General features: G+C 36.5%; 1 protein-coding gene across 1 annotated transcript; it reads left to right on the top strand.

Annotated features, from left to right (window-relative positions):
* Positions 1 to 455: 455 nt before the first annotated feature.
* stk26 (serine/threonine protein kinase 26) lies at positions 456 to 23,956 on the top strand. Its single transcript, XM_059542228.1, has 11 exons — positions 456 to 887; positions 9,455 to 9,685; positions 14,128 to 14,184; positions 14,279 to 14,387; positions 18,104 to 18,261; positions 20,310 to 20,495; positions 20,905 to 21,050; positions 22,060 to 22,153; positions 22,239 to 22,301; positions 22,448 to 22,584; positions 23,764 to 23,956. The coding sequence occupies exons 1-11, from the start codon at positions 846 to 848 to the stop codon at positions 23,777 to 23,779; spliced, it is 1,239 nt and encodes a 412-aa protein (XP_059398211.1). The 5' UTR covers positions 456 to 845; the 3' UTR covers positions 23,780 to 23,956.
* Positions 23,957 to 25,049: the final 1,093 nt, after the last annotated feature.

Raw genomic sequence — 25,049 nt, forward strand, 5'->3', positions numbered from 1 at the left:
CACAATGAATGTAACACATTTTCTATTTCTTTGCATTTTTATATCAATATGGTACAAAATTGTCCCATTTAAATCAATGTGACAAAGTTAGATCAAAAGTAATTAGATTAGTTACTTTATTAACGCATGCTTACATATTATTTACACCATAGCAATAAATTATTCAAAGTTTATTGATTATCCGTAATTTTAATCTTTGAAATATTCTTTTCTAAAAAAGAAATTTATCATTATGGTAGAAAATCGTCCCATTTAAATCAAAGTAGTCTGATTACATTACCTAAAATGTAGTGTGACGGATTACGTTACTAACTATAGTTTTCATCATGTAGTCTGTAATCAGTAACGGACTATAATTTGGCTCTGCATATAAATAAATATGAAAGCTTTAAGATGGAGAAGTGTGTGAGTGTGAGTGTGTGAGCGCGCGCGCGGTGAAACTCCTTGCGTCAGTGACGCAAGCGTATGCGCGCGACTCCACCCAACGGCACAAAACAACTTGGCGAGCGCAGCGCGAGTCATGGTGTCAAAGAGGGTCTCCTGAAGAACAAACTGCGCGAACTTTCACCAAAAGCGACTAAGAAGCTGCCGACGACCGTCTGGATCTCACATAAATTACAAAAAGTCCACTTTACGAAGGAACTATGCTTACCGACTGTCGACTTTAAAGCTAGCAGAGCGCAGCTAGCTCAAGAGTTTGGCGCCGCGAACTTCACGAACAGTGTGGATACAGTGTAAATATAGCCATTTATATAATTTAATACAAAGTAGTGTGAGGAAAAGAACTCTTTAAGGATCTCTCCGAGAGTTTATTCACTGTGTAGTTTGTCCGTGGACGGGAGGAGATGGCTCAGTCGCCGGTAGCTGTTCAAGTTCCTGGAATGCAGGTGAGTTAGAAAGGTAACGCCAGGCCATCACTGTTTTAATACAGTCTATGGGCCTTCATCATCATCATCATCATCATCATCCTCATCATCATCTAACCGCATTCAGCACGAGACACACAGATCAAACATATCCTCCTGAGAACCAACAAAAAAAGTTTTGTGAATGTTGTTGTCTTTTGACGTCATTATATTGGTTGGAGCTTAAAAAACAAGGGAGGGAAAAACATTATTAATTTATTCTGTGTTCTTTGAGTTAAGTTATTCTAAAAATAAATAAATTAAAAGGTATGTATTGGCAAAAAACATGTTTTATTTTCTCATTCACCAATCAGTTTTTAGGTTTCAGGATATTTTTAACCAAACAGCTGTGTAATGAAAGATAAAACAGTATAATTTGAAATACTACTAACTTTTTGCAATATGTGCGTGAAATGTCCTTAAACTGGTAGTGTATATAGACTATACATTGGATCTAATTTGCATATTAAAGTGTTCTTGAGGCAAACCATAATGAAAAAATAAGTAATAACTTGGCAACATTTTCATAAGAATGTCTCATATTTCATAGTAACATTGATCTATAATTTATTGTTAAATGCCTGATTAACAGCTATTTGTCCTCTACAGAAGACATTAGGACTGCACGATTATGACAGAAATCATAATTGTCGATTATTCCCTTGAAATTGTAATTGCGATTTATTAATTACGATTATCACAATTTACACTAAATTATGTTTATACCATTTTTGATGCAACTGCATGCCGTAAACAAGCTGAAAACTTTTAGAGCTTTTCTATAGTGTTAAACCGCAAATGTCAACTATACACCAGATTGGTTTCTTCTTTAAATTATAAAAAAGTAAAAATATGAATGGCATTATAATGTTATACTAAAATTAAAATAATGGGGAAAACCCTTAAGATAAAAACGAATCTTAAGTGTGCAGAACAATGTAAGTGGCTTTGAACGATTAATTGCCGCTTTGAACGATTACATAAATTTGGCATCTATAATTGTAATCACGATTAGTAATTTGATTAATTGTGCAGTCCTAGAAGATGTATGAAAATGATGCCCTGTTTCGTAACAAAAGTCATATTCCGATTTGAAACCCCATAACATTTTTCTGAGATGTTTATTAATGACAAATGATTAGAAAATTAGCCAGAATTAAATGATAATTACAAACCATGATCATATTTCCCTAAGAGTGCTAAATTTGAACATTCTGTCAATATCAGTTATATTTAAAGACCAAAGAGAAGGAGTGTTTGTGATCAAACCTACAAAAATTTGATGTGTCTGAAAAGCCCTGAATCCATCCAGACTTGACACTGAGGCATGAAGGGTCTCTGAGAAACTCACTAAAATATAATGTCCTCTACAGAAGACAAAAGTCTGTTTTGGTCCCAGGAGGATATTGCATCTGTACATTCACTTCTGTCTGATCTTTAACAATTTGTGTGTGTTTTAAATTAATCCTAATATAAACGCTAACAAAAAAAAGTACCATTTAGTTTTTTTTTTTCAAAGTTTTTGTGCATTTACCACTGTATTCTTTTCAATTCCTTAAAGTGCCATTGTACATGAATATGGTAATTATCTAGCACCATGGTTAATGTCATAGTACCGTGGCATTTTTTTACATTAATTGACATTAATATGCAGTTCACATTATACTGGACATTTGAATTTGAGCACATGAAATCTAATGTCATTCTGACAATGTGACAGGATTGCTAAATAAAACAACACCGGTCCTAATGTAGTTACTACTAGAATCCGAAGGATTTATTGTTTTGCCGATTTTATCAGCAGATATAAGCCTATCGCAGATATATTTGTATTGGCACATATGCCTTCCGATGTGTCACCAATATGAACATTTTTTTTTTTGCTTAACATAAAACACAGATAAAATGCTTGTAAATGGTGTAATTACATAGTTGTGCTCCATTGTTTGCTGTTGACAATCTGGAATTGAATTGGAAGTGTATGGAATTCCATTGAAAATTAGAATGGCTATAATTCCGTAACAAATTTGGTGGAGATCTGCCGCCGCATTCACGAGATAATGACACTAGCCAACCCTTTCACTTCAGTAAAAAGGTCTCCTGTTCAGGCAGAACTTCCCCGCTCTGCACATTTTGTATGTTTCTCTTATCTCTTCAGAGTTTGTATTAGGCCGCAGGTGCCCTGCAAAGTGGACTTCACAGGATATTCTGCCATGTTTCCAGTTCGAATGGAATGAACATGTTACATTCAAAGGCCATTAAAGCGCACAAGCTGTGAATTTAAATAGTATTTATTTACAGATGTAGGTTATATAATGTAACACTTCTCTAGTAAGTTTCGTTGTTTGGCATAGCGCAAATCTACGAATTAATGTTCTAAAGTGGAAAAACTTCAATGAATAAAGCTGAATGGAATTTAATTGAAATAAAGTTGAATAAACTTAAACTTTACTATTCAGTGCAATGATGTATTTGCCACATCATTATACGTGTTTCATCACCACTGCATTCTATATTTAGTACCAGTCAAAATTTTGGACATGCGTATGAGGAAGTGTCCAAACTTTTGACTGGTATTGTATACACACAAAGAATATCAGCTGATATATCGATATCAGTCATTTATTTTACTCCTTATTATCGGTATCGGCATCTGGCCTTAAAAAACCCTTATCAGTCGGGCTCTAGTTACTACTAGGGGTGTGCACGGATAGTCGAACATTCGAATATTCGGTCTGCTCTAATTATTCGATAAATAAAAATGATATTCGAATTTCACCCCAAAAAAAAAAGTTTACAATAAAACCTAATTTGGTCCGTTTCTGCGATTCTCCACGGCATATTTGAAGATATATGCAAGCAAAAAATAATTAATGAATGAATAAGGGGCCGTTCACATATTGCGCCTTAAAACGAGTGGAAAACGCTAGGTGCGCCGCTTTCTCCTTCTTTCCAAAGCGCTTGGGCAGAAGCGCTCCTGAGGCGTCTGCCAATGACGCGCTCTCTCCTTGAAGAGGCAGAAATTACAGCAAAGGATAAATGGATTTGCGATCAAAAAATCGCTTTCAGTAGCTCTGCTACTAAATTTATTTTAAAATGGCAATCCATATACAGATATGATCAGCTGTTCCTTCATCTTGGCTGAGCTTTCAACGCTGTTACGAGAAAGGATGAAGCTGAATGTTTAGTTCTTGTCACATGACCCGCGGTGCGCTTGCGGCATTCTGAAAAGTTGAGATGTTTTTAACTCGATGCGGTGCGGACGCGCCTGGAAATAACGGGCGCATCGCGACCGCATCGCTTCCATTATGAGCGCGCATACTGCTCACCTACATTGGAAATAACGAACTTGAGCGGTAAAGACACGATATGTGAACAGCCCCTTAGAACTGCGGTCTTCTACAGTATTTCAAATATGCCGTGGAGAGTCACAGAAAGTGACCGAATTCAAGAACATTGTTGCGGCATCTCTCAAGCAATGAATAAACACAGCTAACTTGGAGAGTGCAGTGAAAACTCCTCTTCTCGCGTCTGCACTAGACCCTTGGCACAAACATCTCAGGTTTCTCGATGAAAACATGAGAGAAGTAAGAAAAAAAAAAACTTTTTTGAACATTATCAGAACATTTTCCTTGATGCGAGTGGTGCGGATGCAACCGCTGTCTCCAACGATGAAGAGGATGCAATGCCCACTTGTCGGAAAAGGCTGAGCCAGTTCTTCAGCGATGATTACAGAATCCAGCCGAGATGAGTGGGAACAGTTCTTGCTGGAGCCATGTATTCCACCAGATGAGGATCCCATTCAGTGGTGAAACCAAAACACGAAGCGCTTCACAAAACTTATTCGCTTAGCACACCGTTATTTGTGAGTCGACGTCTGTGCCGTCAGAGCACGTTTTTTCCGCGGTTGGCCTTATTTTTAACAGACTAAGGAGCCGACTTTCCCCCGATCATGTTTACATGCCCGTATTTCTTAACAAGAACATGTAAAACAATAGGCAAAAAAGATTTGCTGACAGTTTAAAAAATTCAAAGTTAAGTGTAGGCTACGTTCTACAATAGCCTAATTGCTGCAGGATGCTTTACGTTTTTTCTTTGTTCACTTTTTTTTTTTTTTTGCTTTTAATCTGTACTTTTGTTTGTTTGCACACATTGTTAAAGGTTTTCAGCTACAAAACACGATGTGTAATGTTCAAGCTTATTGTGTGTAAGCTTGTTAAAAATGACGGAAACAATAAATGTTGCTGAAAAAATATGTCTGTCTCATTAAACTTAATTTGAATAAACGAATATTCGAATATTCGTTTTTTGTGAGCTCAAATATTCAAATGTGATATTTGCGGAAAAAACGCCCATCCCTAGTTACTACTACATAAAGAATATTAAAAGGATTGGTGACTCATGTTTAATAGCATTATGTTTTTATGTTAATTATGGGAACATTATATGCTTCAGAAATGAGTAATACCACTTAACAACATGCGTCTAATATGTAATTATTTGCCTGAGCAGTTTTTCTGGTATATTTGGAATGAGGATTAATTGAGTATTAATTAACATATTAATTGAGTATTTTTCATATCTATATATATGACTGAATGGATGGCTTGGCTTAGTCGCTATGAGTTGATTTTTGGTCCAGATCAGTCTATAATTGGTCATCTTTATACTCCTGGTCTGATCTAATAATGATGTTTTTGTATAAGGTGCCATCTGCTCCTAAAGTTGGGCTAGTGCTCTAGCACTCTTTTAATAAACGCATGAGTCTGCTTCTGCCGCCCGTGATCTAGGACAGTGGTGTACTCCTTGCGTTTTAAGCTGTTTTGTGTGACAGCCTTCCTTGCAGCACAGGAAGTGTGAATGTGGTTCCATGTTGTGGCCGCTGTCTCAACTTCACATTTAATAGACGCTTTGAATCAGAAGCTGTGTTTGGTTTGGCAGCGCATTAGAACTTCACCGCTCTTCCTTTTTTTGATCGCAGACGGAGGTCAGAAAGGTCACTGATCCAGACCGCCATAACTAAGCATGTGCTCCTTCCTGGAATAACACACACACACACACACACACACACACACGTATGTTGACTTCTCTGCTGTGACAACTGGATGGTATTGTTAATCATTAGGCACAGCAGATGGGTAACTTTGCTCATTAATGTAACACTTGTGACGCCTTTTTAATGTTTATTTTGTGAGTCTGTCTGGGGTTTAAAGTGCAGTCTCGACCTTCTAAATAGACGAAGCAATTGTCCATTCATAGAAGTATAGAAGTGACGTGTTATAGCTCCAGAAGCATGAAGGAGTGTCGTCTCAGGTGTAGTGTCTGGGTGTGGCCTGCAAGGAAGTGTTTCGCGCACTGGTTTACCGTAGTTAACACCTGAGACAGGTTCAGGGAAAGGGTAGCAGTCTGGAGGAACATGATGAAAGCTTGTTGTGTCATGTAGCTCGTGCCCACAGCCCCTGAGGAGTTCCTCTTTGTTGCCTGTTCATGTGTTTGTATAATGGAGGAAATGCATCCAGCTTTTCCAGCTGCATCCACGGCGGTTTATCAGAAGGAAGCAGACGGTGGAGCGGGGTATAGCTCATCACTGCTGCTCCACTGGATCTAGAGCACATCAGAGATGCCCAAAGACCAGATACTCTACTGTTTTTTTGTTTTTTCTTTCTCCAGTCTAATTGGAAATGAAATCTAACAATACGAGCCAAGTTCATTGTCTAAATTAAATGTATTTCCCCCAAAAAACTGTCACTGCCCATTACCTGAATTTGCAAAGCAAGCAAAAATGTAGCATGGAATTTCTTAAAATTTTGTTAGACAGCAAATAGGGGTGCAAATTTTGGCGAATTCTTTTAACCAGTTAACTAGTTAAAAAGGTTAACCGACAATGATCAAACATGGGGTAAATGCAGTATGTGGGGTGTGATATATAAGCAGAAGCCATGTTTTCATGTTCTTTAATATTGAATTGAAAAAAAATATCACAATATGCACGTTTTGCTGAAAACTTGATTAAAAAAATATATATATATATATGACAGACCTACTATATCACAAATTTTATAATTTCTAAGTAGTCTCGATCATTAAACGTTAAGTCATTTATTTATATTGTGCTTTATACAATACATATTGTCTCAGAGCAACTTCACATCGATAAACAGATATCACTACATCAGTTATGAAACAACTTCAAATTTAGCTGTAAAGTCATTTCAAAGAAGACAATTGTGCCATTATTTAGCTCAAGTTCATTCAGTATTGATTCAGTTCAAGGATGACTGTCACTGTTGCACTTCAGCTCAAGTTTTGTTCTCATCTAATAGCATCAATGCAGTTGAATCCATAATATTACTGAATATTAAAGGTCTTTTAAACCTAAATTGCAAATAAATCAGCTTTATACACAAGTAAATATTAAAAAGATTCATTAAGATCTTTCCACCTTGTGTTGGCCACACAAATGTTGGTGCTTGTTTTCTTTCTGTCTTATGGCTACAGGCGTTTCTTCTGGTCTCCGCTGGTAAAACATGTTAGTGAGTGTATCCAATGACTGATTTAACAGCATTAATTCTGATGCTTTATTATTTTTGTGCAGTGTTTTTTTTTTTTATCTATCATTTACATATTCAAATTTTTAAGCACATATGTGCAAAACACACTTTGATATCCAGCACAACCACACTATTATAATTACATCATTTCAATTCAATTGGCCTTTTTTTCAGCAGAAGAACAAAACAGGTGAAAGTGAGTATTTGCTCCATGGGTGCTAAATAGTAAAAATGTAAAAACTGTAAAACTTTGAAGGCTTACAAACAATAATCCATTATTGTATTCTTAATTGACACAAAAAAATATTTTAATGGGTGTCGGTGTGGACATTTTTGTTCCTGAGTGCATTTTTTTTTTTATTATTATTTTTTATTTATGAAATAAATGATGATAAAATATTTAAATTTAAATATTTTAAATTCCCAAAAAAAAGTATGCACAATGGTTAAAACTTTTTCATAGAAAACTAAGGGAAAGGTTTCCATCTTATGTAAGTGCACACCACATATTTATTTTAATATGCAAAATCTTAGGCTAACACCAAACAACAGAATGCATCTTTAAATGTAATATTTTGTCTATTTTTAATCTATATGTTTGCCATTGTTATTTCTGTACAAAAAATTTAGTTGTTTTTTAGATAAGTGTTGTAAAAGGGCTGTTAAAATCACTCTGGACCCCTCACATCCAGCACACTCCCTCTTTGAACTGTTGCCATCTGGTCGACGCTACAGAGCACTGAGCACCAGAACGACCAGACACAGGAACAGTTTCTTCCCTCAGGCAATCCATCTTATGAACAGCTGATAATAACTGTGGGACACACTACACTATTTATATTTATATACACTACACTTTTTATCCAACACACATACTTAGCGTACACTTAAATCTTTTGCACATAATATACATGTACATACATGGAACACACTATACTACTTATATTTATATTTATATACACATACACTTATTTATCCAAACACACATACTTAGCGTACAGTTAAAATTTTTCCACATAATATACATGTTCATACATTAATGCTCTTTTTAATATACCTGCCATACATTGTCAATTTGTATATTGTCAATCCTTACCCACCTATTTGTATTTTTTTGTATTTTTTATTCCTTATTGTGTTTTTTGTTCTGTCGCTGTTATGTTGCACTGCGGAGCTCTGTCACGAAAACAAATTCCTCGTATGTGTGAACATACCTGGCAATAAAGCTCATTCTCATTCTGATTCTGATTCTGATTCTGTAAGTTTTTCATCACAAGTTTGACATTTCAAGCCCTGTTTCTTGAAAGTGCCCTTGCACATATGTAGAAAAACAGCTCAGAATCATTGAAGAGAGAACTGTGATGCATTGGAGAATAGATCCCTCCCCAACTCTTGTAAATAACCATATTTTGATTTCATGCAGACTTTTCATATGGTCTTTAAAGCTAATAAACCGACTAAACTCAACAACAAAACTTTAAATGTTTTAAAAGACTAACTGTAGAACCGCTTTTGTGCCTCTTATATTTTAATCAGTATTGCACACAGTGAAATAACTATCTGCAATAGGTAACTGATACCAGTTAAACAGCTGCATATATTGATTCGCAGAGCTCTCCTCCCAAAGGTTTCTTGGAATTTTATTGATTAACCTGATATGGCATTGGTATTCTCTCTGCTATAAACACTTATGAACTGTTTGTCTTTGATCTTCAATGTTCCATTGAACCTTTTATAAAACTGGAGGAATATAACCAAGCAACTGCATATGTTTTTGGTGCACTGAAACACATGGTTTATAGAAGGAAAGCGAGAGGTCTTTTTTGAAATCTGTTTCTACAGAAAATCTACAGAGTGTTGAATATGAGAGATTCCATTCTGTAAACTTACATTCCAAATACGTCATTACAGCAAAATTACCAGAGCTACAGTATGTCGTTAACTAGTAAAACTATCCAATCTAGTCAACTCTAACTCTGTGTAACTTCTGTATTCCAGAACAGCCGAACAGACCCTGAAGAGTTGTTCACTAAACTAGAGCGGATCGGGAAGGGCTCGTTCGGTGAGGTGTTCAAAGGCATCGACCGCCGCACTCAGAACGTAGTGGCCATCAAGACCATCGATCTCGAAGAGGCAGAAGATGAGATCGAAGACATCCAACAGGAGATCACCGTACTCAGCCAGTGCGATAGTCCTCATGTCACCAAATACTATGGCTCTTACCTAAAGGTATGGATTGACATTGGCTGTTTCACACATTAGCTGTAGCACATGCTAGTAGTGTTGTCACAGTAGCAACATTTCAGCAGTAGATGCCAATACTAATAAAATTTGGTTCTCTCTGTATTGCAAAAACTACTGGAACTCTATCTGAGACTATTTATTATTTAAATTAATTTAGTGTGTTAATTATTAATGAGAAAGTCCATAAACCCACTGAAGGATACACTCACAGCGCTTTTCCCAGATGTCACACCAGAACAGTTTTCAGAACTGAAATTTAAGAATTTCACACATTTTTATATTGTTATAGGTAAGCACCGGTTCTCTGTTCCCAGTACTAGGTTTTTTGAGACATGACGTTATATTATCGTAGCACCATAGTGCTGTGCATTGTGTGTGCCTTTGGATTAAAATGACTACAAAAGATGGCTGAGGATATATTTTAATGGGGATTTCGGAAGCCGTTTTTAAAGATTGGATGCCATTGGTGACTCATGGCCAAACCCTCTGTGCTATGTCACTATACCTGTATTTCTGGAAGGCATCCAGACAGAATGTAATGTCTGGCCACTTTGTGTGTCTGTGTGCATTGATGGTCAGTGTTTGTTCCAACAAATGATGAAAAGGCTGCATCAAGTATATGGTTAAAAACAGAACAGGGGCGTTGTGTTATAAAGAAAATGTGCAGATTTCATACAAAAGTTGTGCATATGGACATAAAGTAGATTTAGATGTTGCATACACAGTCTTGAGGTTTATAATGTACGTTGGAACCTGCATGCAATTCCCTTTATAAATCCCAGTCAGTTAAAAAATGTGCATACTTTGTGCACAGGCTTTCCTCCCAATCTTGTTTCCTCCCCAAAATAACCATATTTGCACTTGCAATGCCAACTTTCAGTATGCAATACCTTATATGCATATGATTTCCATATGCGTAGTCCCATCCATGTGATTCTGCCACTTAAACAGAACAAGACACTGAAAATATGAGTTAACGAGCCCCTCAGTGTGTGTTATTATACTGTTTATGTTGTTAAGCCATTTTCAGTACTGGTGAACTTGCACTTGGTACATTTGTAAGAAATTCCCATTATGTGCGAGGAAATTTTGTGACGTTTGTGATGACCAGATTTTTTTTTTTTACTGGCTTTTACTTTTGACCATTGTAATAAAGTTGTTACAATACATACCAGTGTCTTAAGTCGCTGGGGTGTATTTGTAGCAATAGCCAAAAAACCATTGTATAGGTCAAAATGATTAATTTTTCTTTTATGCCAAAAATCATTAGGATATTGAGTAAAGATCATGTTCCATGAAGATATTTTGTAAATTTCCTTCCTTAAATATATAAAAACTTTATTTTTGATTAGTAATATACATTGCTAAGAATTCATTTGGACAACTTTAAAGGTGATTTTCTCAATATTTAGATTTTTTTGCTCCCTCAGATTCCAGATTTTCAAATAGTTGTATCTCAGACAAATATTGTCCTCCTTACAAACCACACATCAACGGAAAGATTATTTATTCAGCTTTCAGGTTATGTATAAAATCTAAATTTTGACAGAAATTGACACTTTAGGCTGGTTTTGTGGATATTTCAATAACTCAACAAAAACTACTAGCCTAACTAATATAAAGTTTAAAATAAAAATGTAAAAAAAAACAAGTAAACAGTCAGTAATAAGAACAAATAAATAAAGCACAAGCAATAGCACAAATACATACAACAGAACAAAAGATACAAAACATTTTGACTAGGCACCCAAACAATGGCCTGTCATATTGCAATGCATCAAAACGGCCAATACAGCACAGTTAAGAGGAGGCCGATGTTTACTAAACTGGGGACTAGCTTTGACCCTTGCTGCTGATTTGAATGGCAATGCATCCCGGTTAAGTGTCAGTTGATGGTAGTGTTGTCACAATATCAAAATTATTGTTTCGATACCGATACCTAGTCAAGAATTGTGATTTCTCGTTCACTGAAGTTCCTCCCTCCACAGCAGCACGCGAGCTCGGCGCTATTAGCAGCGCATGCGCAGCTCGTGAACAGCTCTGTGAACCGTTTCATCCTGTCAGAGTTACTCAAGATGTGACGGAGCATGTGGTTTTGTTGAATGTAGTGAACCCATATGCCCTTCACTGAATGAGATCGAGAGATCTTCTCATTCGTGAACGAGTTGAATGAACTGACACATCTCGTTTATGAACGAAATGAATGAGTATACAGGGTCAGTGAGCCAAGCATGTAAATCTCGATCAGCAATCAGCAGATACAAAGCACAGTTATAGGTGCTGTGCAGATACGCTCGTTTTCATATTTAGCATACAGAACATAACTCCACGTTTAATCCCCGATTAATGTGAATATTATATATGAACTGTCTGACCAAACAATTAAAATTTTAATTATGCAAGAAAACCTCGTGCTTTGTTCATCTGAACAACTTATTTAAACTATTTAATGCGATTATGCACACATTTTAGTAAAGCCAAATTACTGTTACGGTTGCACTCCATAACAATGTGTTAAAACACAGGCAACTAAACACAAAGAATTTACAACATTGTATTACAGTAGAGATCTCATGATAATGTTATGTGTATGACGCTGCACTTCTTTTTATAGCCATGATGAGCAACTAATTTAAGACATACTGTTTGCCAGAAATATGGGAAAAAAATAACACTGCTGGATTATTAATAATGTATCTGTTAAAAAAAAAAAAAAAAGGAACATTTAAATGAAATGTGATTGTTTCAAATAATCCAATCATAGGGCATTGCCCGTAATTGAATTGCTTTTGTAGTGGGTTAGTTACCTCAACCAGACTGCATCCTATATGAGATTAATCCGATACCTACACACCAAAAACAGTAATCTATTGTTACATTCTATACATTCAATTACAATAGTGTTCTCTATAGAATGTGATGTATGGGAAAGTAACCATCTGAAATTCTACCATGGCATTTTTCATCCTTTACTCGCCTGAAAAAAAAAATACAAAAGATAATCTGAAGAATGTTACAACCAGTGTTTGGAATAACGCCGTTTAAAAGAACGGCGTTAGGTAGCAACGTTATTTTTTCAGTAACGGGGTAATCTAACTAATTACTTTTCCCGTCGTTATAACGCCGTTAACATTACTGGACATTAAATGCGGTGCGTTACTATGCATTGATTTAATAAACTATTTAATCCGAACACACCCCTGGCTCACAGAGCGAGTGAGGAGGTGGGTTAATAATGAGATAAGCGATTATGATTGGCTAAGGCAGAGTCATGTGTTTCATGGTAGCCAATCAGAGCCAATGTTTTTACGCCAGCGGTACACACACACGCGAGATTCGCAGATGCAGCAGAGATGGCGAGTCAGGAGCAATCCGATGAAAAGTTGGCATTTTCAAGGTGGAGATATAAGCACAAATTCAAATTCATTGTGGTCAAAGGCAAGAACGTGCATGTAATGTGTACATGTAATATGTGACACACGCATCTACAAAGCTAGTGGCCAGAACCACTTTTCTTACAAAGATAATACTTGGAAGTGCAGGATAAAACTCTTGCTGTCTGTTGACGTGCAATAAATATTGAAAGTTATGTACGAACACCTGTCTGTTCTACTCATTTTAACTGACTTGTGAAAACTGCTCCAAAAAAATTAAAAATTCTTTGACGTATAGCAATTTTTTTTTTTACAGTAACACAAATAGTTACTTTCCCTGGTAATGAGTTACTTTTATTATAGAGTAATTCAGTTACTAACTCAGTTACTTTTTGCAACAAGTAGTGAGTAACTATAACTAATTGCTTTTTAATGTAACGTTCCCAACAGTGGTTATAACAGAAGTTTTGTACATAATTATGAAAGTCACTTCGACCTAGTACATTAAAGCCCTAAAAAGTACATAGTTTAAGTGAAAATCCTCTAAACTGGTATATTTTTAAGTATTGGGAATTCACTCTCAAATCAAATATGATCAAATATCAATATCATTTCTTGGCCAAGGGTCTCATCCAAATTGAAGGCTGTGAACAAAAACAAAAAAAGAAATGAAGAAGGCATAAATATAGGCTATGCTATACATTGTGCATGAGAAAGTTTTCAAATAAACATACATTATAATAAAGAAAATTTGAAACCAGGACAAATTAATAAAAAAAGAAAAGAAAAACAAAACAAAAGCACAAACTGAGTTAACTGCTTAATTGTTCTGCTGGTGCACTCTCATTCACTCCTCTGACGTGTCATAATCCCATTATAGTTACATATCTCATAAAAATGTGATTATTCATCAAGTATCATGCTAGCCAGTGTTTCCTGTTTCAACAATAAGTCAGACGCATCAGAGCTATTGCACAATTGGTCACAATTGATATTTTTCAGTGCTTTCCTACATCTGAGTTCATATATGAATGTCTTGTTTTTTTCCTCTAGGGTAGTAAACTCTGGATCATAATGGAGTATCTGGGCGGAGGTTCAGCTCTGGATCTGGTAAGTCCTTTGACTTATATGTGAGCCTCCACAGCTACAGAATGCGGCTGATCGTGTGCCCAACACCTTCAACCTGTTTTGTGTTCATGTGCAGCTGAGAGCCGGACCCTTTGATGAATACCAGATAGCCACCATGCTGAAGGAGATTTTGAAAGGTTTGGACTACCTGCACTGTGAGAAGAAAATCCACAGGGACATAAAAGGTGTGTACGCAGAGGAATATTTGTCTGCTTGGTTGAGTGGGTGTGACGTTTGTTTTTCCACTTGTGTGAACTATATGCAGGGTGAGGTAGATTTCCAGCTGGTTGGTCTGAAAATAGCTGCTCAGATTGGTGTTGTCTTCTATAGTTTTGTGTTCTTAATATTATTATTTATTTTATTTGTTTATTTTAAAAGGGGTGGGGCTCAACCCTAAACTTGTCATTTTTAATGTTTTGAACAGTAGTGTATATTCTTACAAAAGATTTCTACTTGTAAAACCCTGAATAAAGTGTCACATATAAAAAAAAAAAAAAATTAAGCATCACTGTTTCCAACATTGCTAATAAATCAGCATAGAATGATTTCTGAAGATCATGCGACGCTGAAGACTGGACTAATGATGCAAAATAATTCAGCTTTGCATCCCAGGAATAAACAGACCTGCCAACATGTATGCATTTTGCATAGCGGCTATCCATTTTGACTTCAAAGTACGCTGGTACAATTTGTCACTCTAAACTACAAAAACATCTAGTGACAAATCTGTCCACGCGCAGTATTCAAAACAAGATGAAGAGTTAATCAGCGTTATATTTCTCTCCTAGTAGCCTGTAGCTTATAGTTTCAGTTCAAACAGAAAGGCTGACAGAGACATGCTGTTTAATGTGTTTGAGATGTGCTGTTTTACTTAATGCATAACTTACATTTCACAGGTATATTCTCCATCTATAAATGTTAAAAAAGCCATGGAAATATTTCCATTTTGCTGTCAGATGTGCATGAGCTTCTGCTTTGCAATTCTTCGCTAAACTCCACAGAATTCACGCATGCGCGCCAAACAGACAATGAAATAGGAGCGCAATAACTCTGTCTAATAAATATATTATGCTGAAATATTTGTAGTTGGTCAATAAATGTGACATGTGGAATTTTAATGTAGAATTTTACACACACATTAAACATAATTAATGTGTGTGTAATATAGCACTAACTGTAAAGTGTAATGGGCTAATCAAAATAGCCTTTTTCTCAATTAGTCTGTGTTTTTTATTATTTTCATTTTTAGTTTAGTAACTTCAAGTTCTGCTTCAAAAGGATTATTTTTGTTTTAGATTGCTACAATATGTTACAATGTAACTATTTTAATTTAAACTGAAAATACTGAGATATAGGCTACAGTAGTGTTGTCACGGTACCAAACTTTCAGTATTCGGTACCGATACCAGTGAAAATCCACGGTTCTCGGTACCAATTTCGGTACCAAAGCAAAATACAAAAATATGCTAATTAAAAAAAAAAATTAGCACTAAAAATAAAACCAATGCCATTCTTTATACTTATTTACAATTGTGTTTAAAGTTTTTCTACAAGTTCTATAATTATGAAAAACAGTGAACAAGTTTCACCCGAATTTAATTTGTCTTTTAATTTATGAAATTTAAACACATTTTATTTTTGGTAAATAAATGTTTATGTTTATTGCATAAAAAACTAAATGGCAAAAAATTAACTAAACTGTTACGGTAAACAATAAAAACTTTAAACTGTTTACCCCCACTTTAACCCCAGTTATATAGCATACATGCATATATTCATCTTACTCATCTTAAACTTTTGAACGGCTTCAAAAGAATATCAGGTGCTGGTCATAGAATATCATCAAAAAGTTTATTTATTTCACTAATTCCATTCAAAAAGTGAAACTTGTATGTTATATTCATTCATTACACACAAACTGATATATTTCAAATATTTATTTTTTTAATTTTGATGTTTATAACATCAAATCCCAAAAATCCCAAATTCAGTATCTCAGAAAATTTTAATATTGTGAAAAGGTTCAATATTGAAGACACCTGGTGCCACACTCTAATCAGCTAATTAACTCAAAACACCTGCAAAGTCTTTAAATGGTCTCTCAGTATAGTTCTGTAGGCTACACAATCATGGGGAAGACTGCTGACTTGACAGTTGTCCAAAAGACGACCACTGACACCTTGCACAAGGAGGGCAAGACACAAAATGTCATTGCAAAAGAGGCTGGCTGTGGCCAAGCACATTAATAGAGAGGCGAAGGGAAGGAAAAGATGTGGTAGAAAAAAAGTGTACAAGCAATAGGGATAACCGCACCCTGGAGAGGATTGTGAAACAAAACCCATTCAAAAATGTGGGGGAGATTCACAAAGAGTGGACTGCAGTTGGAGTCAGTGCTTCAAGAACCACCACGCACAGATGTATGCAAGACATGGGTTTCAGCTGTCGCACTCCTTGTGTCAAGCCACTCTTGAACAACAGACAGCGTCAGAAGTGTCTCTCAGACAAAAAGGACTGGACTGCTGCTGAGTGGTCCAAAGTTATGTTCTCTGATAGTAAATTTTGCATTTCCTTTGGAAATCAGGGTCCCAGAGTCTGGAGGAAGAGAGGAGAGGTACACAATCCATGTTGCTTGAGGTCCAGTGTAAAGTTTCCACAGTCAGTGATGGTTTGGGGTGCCATGTCATCTGCTGGTGTTGGTCCACTGTGTTTTCTGAGGTCCAAGGTCAACACAGCCGTATACCAGGAAGTTTTAGAGCACTTCATGCTTCCTGCTGCTGACCAACTTTATGGAGATGCAGATTTCATTTTCCAACAGGACTTTGCACCTGCACACAGTGCCAAAGCTACCAGTACCTGGTTTAAGGACCATGGTATCCCTGTTCTTAATTGGCCAGCAAACTCGCCTGACCTTAACCCCATAGATTTTCTGAAGATTGTGAAGAGGAAGATGTGATATGTCAGACCCAAGAATGCAGAAGAGCTGAAGGCCACTATCAGAGCAACCTGGGCTCTCATAACACCTGAGCAGTGCCACAGACTGATCGACTCCATGCCACGCCGCATTGCTGCAGTAATTCAGCCAAACGGAGTCAAGTATTGAGTGCTGTACATGCTCATACTTTTCATTTTTATACTTTTTAGTTGGCCAAGATTTCTAAAAATCCTTTCTTTGTATCGGTCTTCAGTTTTATTCTAATTTTCTGAGATAATGAATTTGGGATGTTCCTTAGTTGTCCGTTATAATCATCAAAATTAAAAGTGATACACATTTGAAATATATCAGTCTGTGTGTAATGAATTAATATACAAGTTTCACTTTTTGAATGGAATTAGTGAAATAAATCAACTTTTTGATGATATTCTAATTATATGACAAGCACCTGTATATATTCAGGATTATCAAACACAATTATTTATTGCACTTTCACATAAACCCAAATCAAGAGATCATCAATTAAAGTTTTGCATGGCTTGCTCTCAGATTTATTATACTGAGCTGAATATCTTAAGAGATCATTGAACCCCAGCTTACTTGTTTGCCAGTGTTTTTAGCTCATCAGCGATTTCTTTGTAATGTAGATAGAGCAGTTTGAAATGAAGTAATATTGCAATATATAACAAAAATAGTAACAATATAATTTTATTTTCAAGACATGCAGCACTATATATAAGACTTAATAATTAAAGATTATATACAAGATGTGACTGACATCAGTGAATGTGTGAAAAAAAGACTTACTTCTAAGCAGAATATGCAAGATCTATTTAATGTTTTTCCTGTTCCCATTATGGAAACATTAAATACACTGTAAAAACGGAAATTCATCAGTTTTTGATTGAGTAAAATTAAAGCTGCCGTGTCTGTTGGTCTCCATCGTCTCTTATTTTTACACGGTTACAGCTGCCAACGTGTTGTTGTCTGAGTCTGGAGAGGTGAAGCTGGCAGACTTCGGTGTGGCGGGACAGCTGACAGACACACAGATCAAGAGAGAGACGTTTGTAGGTACACCGTTCTGGATGGCTCCCGAGGTCATCCAGCAGTCTGCCTACGACTCGAAGGTACGTCCCTCTGAATCCACTCACATCTCAGCATTATAAATGGAAATGTTTCCAGAATCACACTGTTGTTTTCTTTGTAGAGCAGGCTAAAGCTAGACTTCATTGTAATGCAAACTGTTGATTAGGAAGAAACAGCATGAACATGCTGCAGTTATTAAAGACTAAGCTGTTACGTGTAAACACATGTATCTCTGTATATAAACACATCAGTCACACTTTAGTTTGGGAACCTGTTCTCAACTATTAACTACAACTTTTGCCTCAGTAAACTCTTAATTTGCTGCTTATTTATAATAAATTAGTTGTTAAGTTTAGGTATGGGGTGGATTAAATGATCTAAAATATGTGCTGGAAAAATAAGTGGTAATGTACACAGGCTAATTTTGAATTACAGGCAAAAAAAAAAAGTGAAAAAGGTACATTTTGGTTGAATTTGAGGTTTTCACAATGATTAGTTCATTAAGCCCTCGTCTAATCCTCCAAGGAGCACAAAGAGATAACTAATAATATTTTGCCATTAATCATTATCCTGTAAAAGCTTCGTTCATGTTCGGAGCACAATTTAAGATATTTTGGATGAAAACCGGGAGCCTTATGACGGTCCCATTAACTGCCAAGTAACTTACATGGTTAAAGTCCAGAAAAAGTATTAAAGACATCGTCATAATCCATCTGCCATCAGTGATTCAACTGTAACATTATGAAGCAAGCAGCGTACGCTCTTCTGTGTCAGCCGCGCTGCACGGATGCGCTGTTTTCATTCAAATCAAAGTGTAAATACACATAGAAAACAAATCCTTGTGTCGCGTCTGACTCAGAAGAGCATATGCTGCCTGCATTCAGCTCATATTCTCCAAAATGGAAATAGAGGAGACGAATTGTTGAATAAAGTCGTTACTTTTGTTTTCTTTGTGTAAAAAAAAGTATTCTCATCACTTCATAACGTTATGTTTGAAGCACTGATGGCAGATGGACTATTCTGACGATGTCTTTCATACTTTTCTGTACCATGACAGTGTAAGCACAAGTTCGGTAGAGTTGTAAAACACAGCATCCAGCTTTGTGAAGATTCAAATAGAGATACATTCATATAAACCCCCAGTTCAGCGTTTTTATGATTTTCTTGCATTTTTTGCACATCATAGTTTGTCTGCTACAGTATTTTTCCTCTTGATGTCTGTCTTCAGCATATCTGGACTCTGTTAACAGCCTTTTACACACTTTGTAATATTTCAACACAAATTACATTCATGGAAAGTGATTGCAGTGTGTGTGCAAGTCTGGAGCCGAGATTGGTTGGAATAAAACAAAAAATGGCTAGTCGACCAGTGCATCTGTACTCAACTGTATACCGTATTTTCCGGACTATAAGTCGCACTTTTTTTCATAGTTTGGCTGGTCCTGCGACTTATAGTTAGGTGCGACTTATTTATCAAAATTAATTTGACATGAACCGAGAGAAATGAACTAACAGAAAACATTACCGTCTACAGCCGCGACAGGGCGCTCTATGCTGCTCAGTTCTCCTGTAGTCTACACTGAAGACATAGCATAGTCCGGAAAATACGGTATTTGTGTGTGCCGCGTTTAAAAGATCAGCCTGAATTTACACAGAATCAGCCAATCACCGATCACGAGATTAGATGAATATCAGCCAACAAAGATTAAAGGCCAATCGATTAGTGTCCCACTTCTTTGTTCTGTTAAACATAGAAGATATTTTGAGGAATGCCGGTAACTTTTTGGTCCCCATTTGACTTCCATAGTAATTTTTTCCATGCTATGGAAGTCAACGATTTGTTTACTAACATTCTTAACATTCTTCTTCTTGTAAGGGGAAAGAAAGTTACATAGGTTTGGGACAATTTAAGAGAGTGAGTAAATAACAGGATTTAAATTTTAGAGGGAACTATCCCTTTAAATGCTGTTTTTGATCCTTCAAAACTAAACAAATGTCTTGCTCCTTTTTTGGTTTATTCTCAAAATAATTGTATCATGGCAAGCTCAAAATGTGTTCAGCTTTGTGAAGTTGTTTGTTTTGCTCTCAGGCTGATATTTGGTCTCTTGGGATCACTGCCATTGAGTTGGCCAAAGGCGAGCCCCCAAACTCAGACATGCACCCCATGAGAGTGCTCTTCCACATCCCCAAGAACACACCGCCCACCCTCAACGGGGACTTCTCCAAGACTTTCAAAGAGTTTGTGGACTCCTGTCTCAACAAAGACCCTGGATTTGTAAGACCCACAGTTTGCAAGCATTCCTTACTCATATATGTGTGTTTCACTTAGACTGGAGTTGTCACAAAAGCTTTGATAAATGGGTACAAAAAGGCCCTGTATGAGCTCATTTATACAGTTATGCAGCAAGTGTGGAAATAAATTTAAAGTGGAAAATGTATGTTATAATGTGCATTAAGTGTAGTTTGCTTTCTCTGTGTGAATGGCACCTGCAGAGCTCAGTTGGTATAACACTGTCAGTGAGTGCCACATCTGAGTGACTTTCACATGTAAGAGTATTTAGTGCTGTGCTATTTTGAGGCATGAGTAACACAATACTACTGGTGCACCACTATACTGTGCAGCTCTAACTGATGTGTTTGTAAAGTCATAAAGGTAATAAAATTTCACTATTTAATTTTCTTAGAGACCAACAGCAAAGGAACTCCTGAAGCACAGATTTATCGTTAAACATGCCAAGAAGACATCCTACCTCACCGAGCTCATTGACCGGCTGAAGCGCTGGAAAGCCGAGGGTCACAGCGATGGAGAATCAAGTTCTGACTCTGACTCGTAAGCATGCGGCCAGCACACAAATGCATTTAACCTAAATTATCATTCACAGAGGCTTGGGTTGACAAATCAGTATACATTTCAGGAGAAACCTTTCCATTGCACCAGTTTGCTTTTCTGGAAACAAAACACACACTGCTTTCTAAAAAGTGTTCTGTCACTAACCATCTTGAGTTAACATTTATGGGGCTAATTCACAGCAATTTTACTGTGGAATACAAAAGGCAGATGTTGAAGAACGTTAATGCAGCTCTCTTTTCATACAGGGAAAGCATACAGTGAACGAGTTTCCAAGTCAGTGATGCCCATGTGACAGACTGAAATTGAAGTCTGTTAAGTCTGTTTTTGGCTGAAAATATTGTCCTCTGCAATTAACACTTCAGAAAATAAATAAGCCCCCCCCCCCACTTAAATTCTTTCAGTATTCAGCTTGTATTTGAATTCTAAAGAATATTTCAATTGGGGGAAAAATCACTGAACAGCAGTTTAAAAAACAAACAAAAAAACAACCGTCCACAAGAGGGCGCAATGAATAAATCTAATCCAGACAAGAACCATGTTATGTTGTTTATTTTTTAACAAAAAATGCATTTTGCTTTAAATCAAACTGCATATGCTTTCAGGAACATTCCAGTCATTTTAGACAGTTTTTTCACACTTGGTACCTTCACGCTTTTTAATAAATATATATTTTTCGTGATACTATGCAATATGTATTTAAAAAATTGAGCTTTGTTTTTTTTTTGGGGGGGGGGGATTTCCTGTCTGCCATTTTTTTACAGCGAAGGTACCAAGTGTTACTTTTTATTATTCGACCCTTTTACACCGAAATCTTGTCCAGAATTTTTCAATGAAGATAAAATCTGTAAAACATTTTTTTGGTGAAAAGTGACCAAGGAGAACCAGAGGGTTAAAAAGTCTCTCTTTCTCGTGTGCATTTTAAATTGCTCAAACTACACATAAACAGCAAGTTGAAAATCTCAATGCACTCTTCATGTGTGTCTAACAGGGAGCCCAGCAGTAAAGACAGTGACTCGTCTCCTGAGTGGTCCTTCACCACTGTCCGTAAGAAGAAGCCGGAAAAAAAGCAGCCCAATGGGATGGTGAGTTCTGAATGATGATTTGGATGCTCAGTGTTCGTACCTGATTATTGACAGCAAGTGTGTGTTTTTGATCTCCTCCCATCAGGTTGAAGAACTGCAGAAGAAGTCAAGCAGTTTAACCACCGTCATGGCTCCTGTTTTTTCAGAGGTAGGGGAGCTAGTCTTCTCACATGCTTCTGTTTGGGAAGCTGAACAGAAATTAAAATGCTATTCAGAATCATCATGTGACCTGAAATCAGTTTAGTTATGTAGTTGCAAAAACCAAAGTGGGGTTGACTGAGCTTTTTGTTATAGCTGAAATCACAGCACAGAGATGATGACAAGACGAGAGGAGTTCTGGAGCAGCTGGAGAAGAGCCTGCATGTGGCTGAGGACATCTGTCCTGGTGTCACCGACAGGATGATCAGCCAAATCCTGGAGAGGGTGCAGAGGTCAGACACATTTAAGACTGTCTGAATGCAGTTTACAAACCTGGAGATTGTGTAATTATCCTTACAATTTTCTAGAAGTAAACATTAAAAGTAGCAGTCGACTGATACATCCTTAAAGCCAATATTATCGGTTGATATTTGGGATTGTAATGGTGCAATAAAACATGCTTAACAGAAAGGTGTTCTTGAAACCTTTCTGTTAAGCATGTTTTATTGCACCATTAATGCAAGTAGATGATAGTTGTATTGAGAAAGATCTCTAAAAGAAATAGTTCACCTAAAATGTTTCTTCATCAAATTTAGAGAAATGTAGCATTGCATCACTTGTTCAGAAGTGGATCCTCTGCAGTGAATGGGTGCCGTCAGAGTCCAAACAGCTGATAAAAACATCACAATAATCCACAAGTAATCCACTCCATCAGTTAACATCTGAAGAAGACGAAAGAAACAAATCCATCGAGTTTTAACTTTTTACCATTGTTTCTTTCCAGAATGCGAGTCCTCTATCCATAATAATGCTTCCTTAATGACAAAAGTTCATGTCGTCTGAATCAGGAGAGAAATATGCACAGATCAAAAACACTTCTAAAAAACATGAGTGGATTTTGATGTGAGAGACAACAGGGGATTGACCTTTTCTCCGAAGGAAGTGTCATTGTGGATTATTTTGGCCAGAAGCAACTGTCTGAATTAAAAAATGTCTTAACGGATTTATTTCTTACAAACACGCATCTTTTGACTGCACAAGATGTTAACTGATGGACTGGAGTGGTTTGGATTATTATGTTTTTATCAACTGTTTGGACTCATTCTGACGGCACCCATTCACTGCAGAGGATCCATTGGCGAGCATGTGATTTGATCTCTTTTGTTGTTTGAAGAAACAAGAATTAGGCTGCTGTCACTTTAAGACTGAATGCACAGATCTAATAAACTGATACACGTGCATTTTCTTTCCCAACTGCTTTGTTCACTTGAGACAGAAACAATAATAAGGTGCCAATTCAGAGCTTAGTCCAGAGCTCACATGGTTTGTGAGACGCAGCTTTATCTGCACGAGTCTGGCCAGTAACGCCACCTGCTTGACCGATGAACCATGTTGATGATTTCAGCATCAGATATCTGTGTGGTTTATCAGTAATCCATGATCAGATCTTTCTCCTCATCTTCCCTCTGTAGGTTCTCTATGAGTTAGTGCTACATTGGGTCTCTGGGAACACGCCACCCTTCTGCTGTCAGCCCTGATGACTACACCTTAACACACTCACACATGTACAGAGACACACTATCTTATCATAACCAAAAGGAGTTCTTTTTTTTTTTTTGTCCCAAAGAATGGATATATATATATATATATATATATATATAGATATATATATATATATATATATATATATATATATATATATATAGTGATCAACTGTATTTTTGCAACATGCTTTTATATTAGTCTTCTGCTGGTGCCCAATAATGTGTGTTACTGTTATTTTATTCTACATTTTACTTTGAAAGTCAAAAAATATCCTTACCGGTTAAATACTTCTGCTCTAGAGAGCATTAGGTAAATCTTTTGATTCTCATAATTGATATGTATTTTGATATCCCAATCTATTACTTTATTTTAAAATATGATCAATAATATATATGTTTGTGAGATTAACAGTGTCTTTTTGTTCGTCTTGGTTTGATTTCTTTGTTTCTCTTGACACACTGTTAACTGTAGCATTGCAGAACTGCTGTATAGGATCACATGCATGTCATATCAGTCAAAATGAATAGAAATACCTCATTTAAGCAATCAAAAAAAGAAAAACAGCTGGTTAATGATGATCGATAAAATTTAAACTGCTAGGAAAATTGAGAGGAATTTTGCTGTGCAAAAGCTACCTTCAATTCTGGCCCATTACAACAGGGAATTTTAGTTTTATTCTTTTTAAAAAAAAATTTTAATTGGCAAAGTAATTAAATTTCTAGGCCTTTTTTTTTTTTATATAAACAGGAATGTAGTGAAATGTTTTGCCCTTGATTTCTCAGCAACGCCCTCTTTTTACAGTTTTGTCTTGTTTTTGAGCTAATATTTTTTTATGCAAGATTAGAATTATACTGTATTTTTAAAGGAAATATGCACTTGTGCACACTTTGTACAGGGTGGGCCTGTTTTGTGTTGTAATTTCAGAGCTCTCCTGCTCCAAAGACATTCCACTTACTTTGAGTAGATCTCAAGGCAGCCTGCTTCTGTAACCGATGGGGAATTTCTACACGCAAACTGATGCATTTAAGCTACGCGACATGACAGAATGTGATTCACGCTAAGTAGCAGTTTAGATTCAAGCTCAATGCAAACTTCCTGTGATGAGGGATTTCTTTTCTTTTTTGCCAAGAGGGTGCCATTGCTGGTGCAGTGGTCATATGTCATATTTGCTCCTGTTGGCTCGAGAGACTGTGCCAACGTTGCATCCCATTGT

This window comes from Carassius carassius, chromosome 47, assembly GCF_963082965.1.
Source record: "Carassius carassius chromosome 47, fCarCar2.1, whole genome shotgun sequence".
NCBI lineage: Eukaryota > Metazoa > Chordata > Actinopteri > Cypriniformes > Cyprinidae > Carassius > Carassius carassius.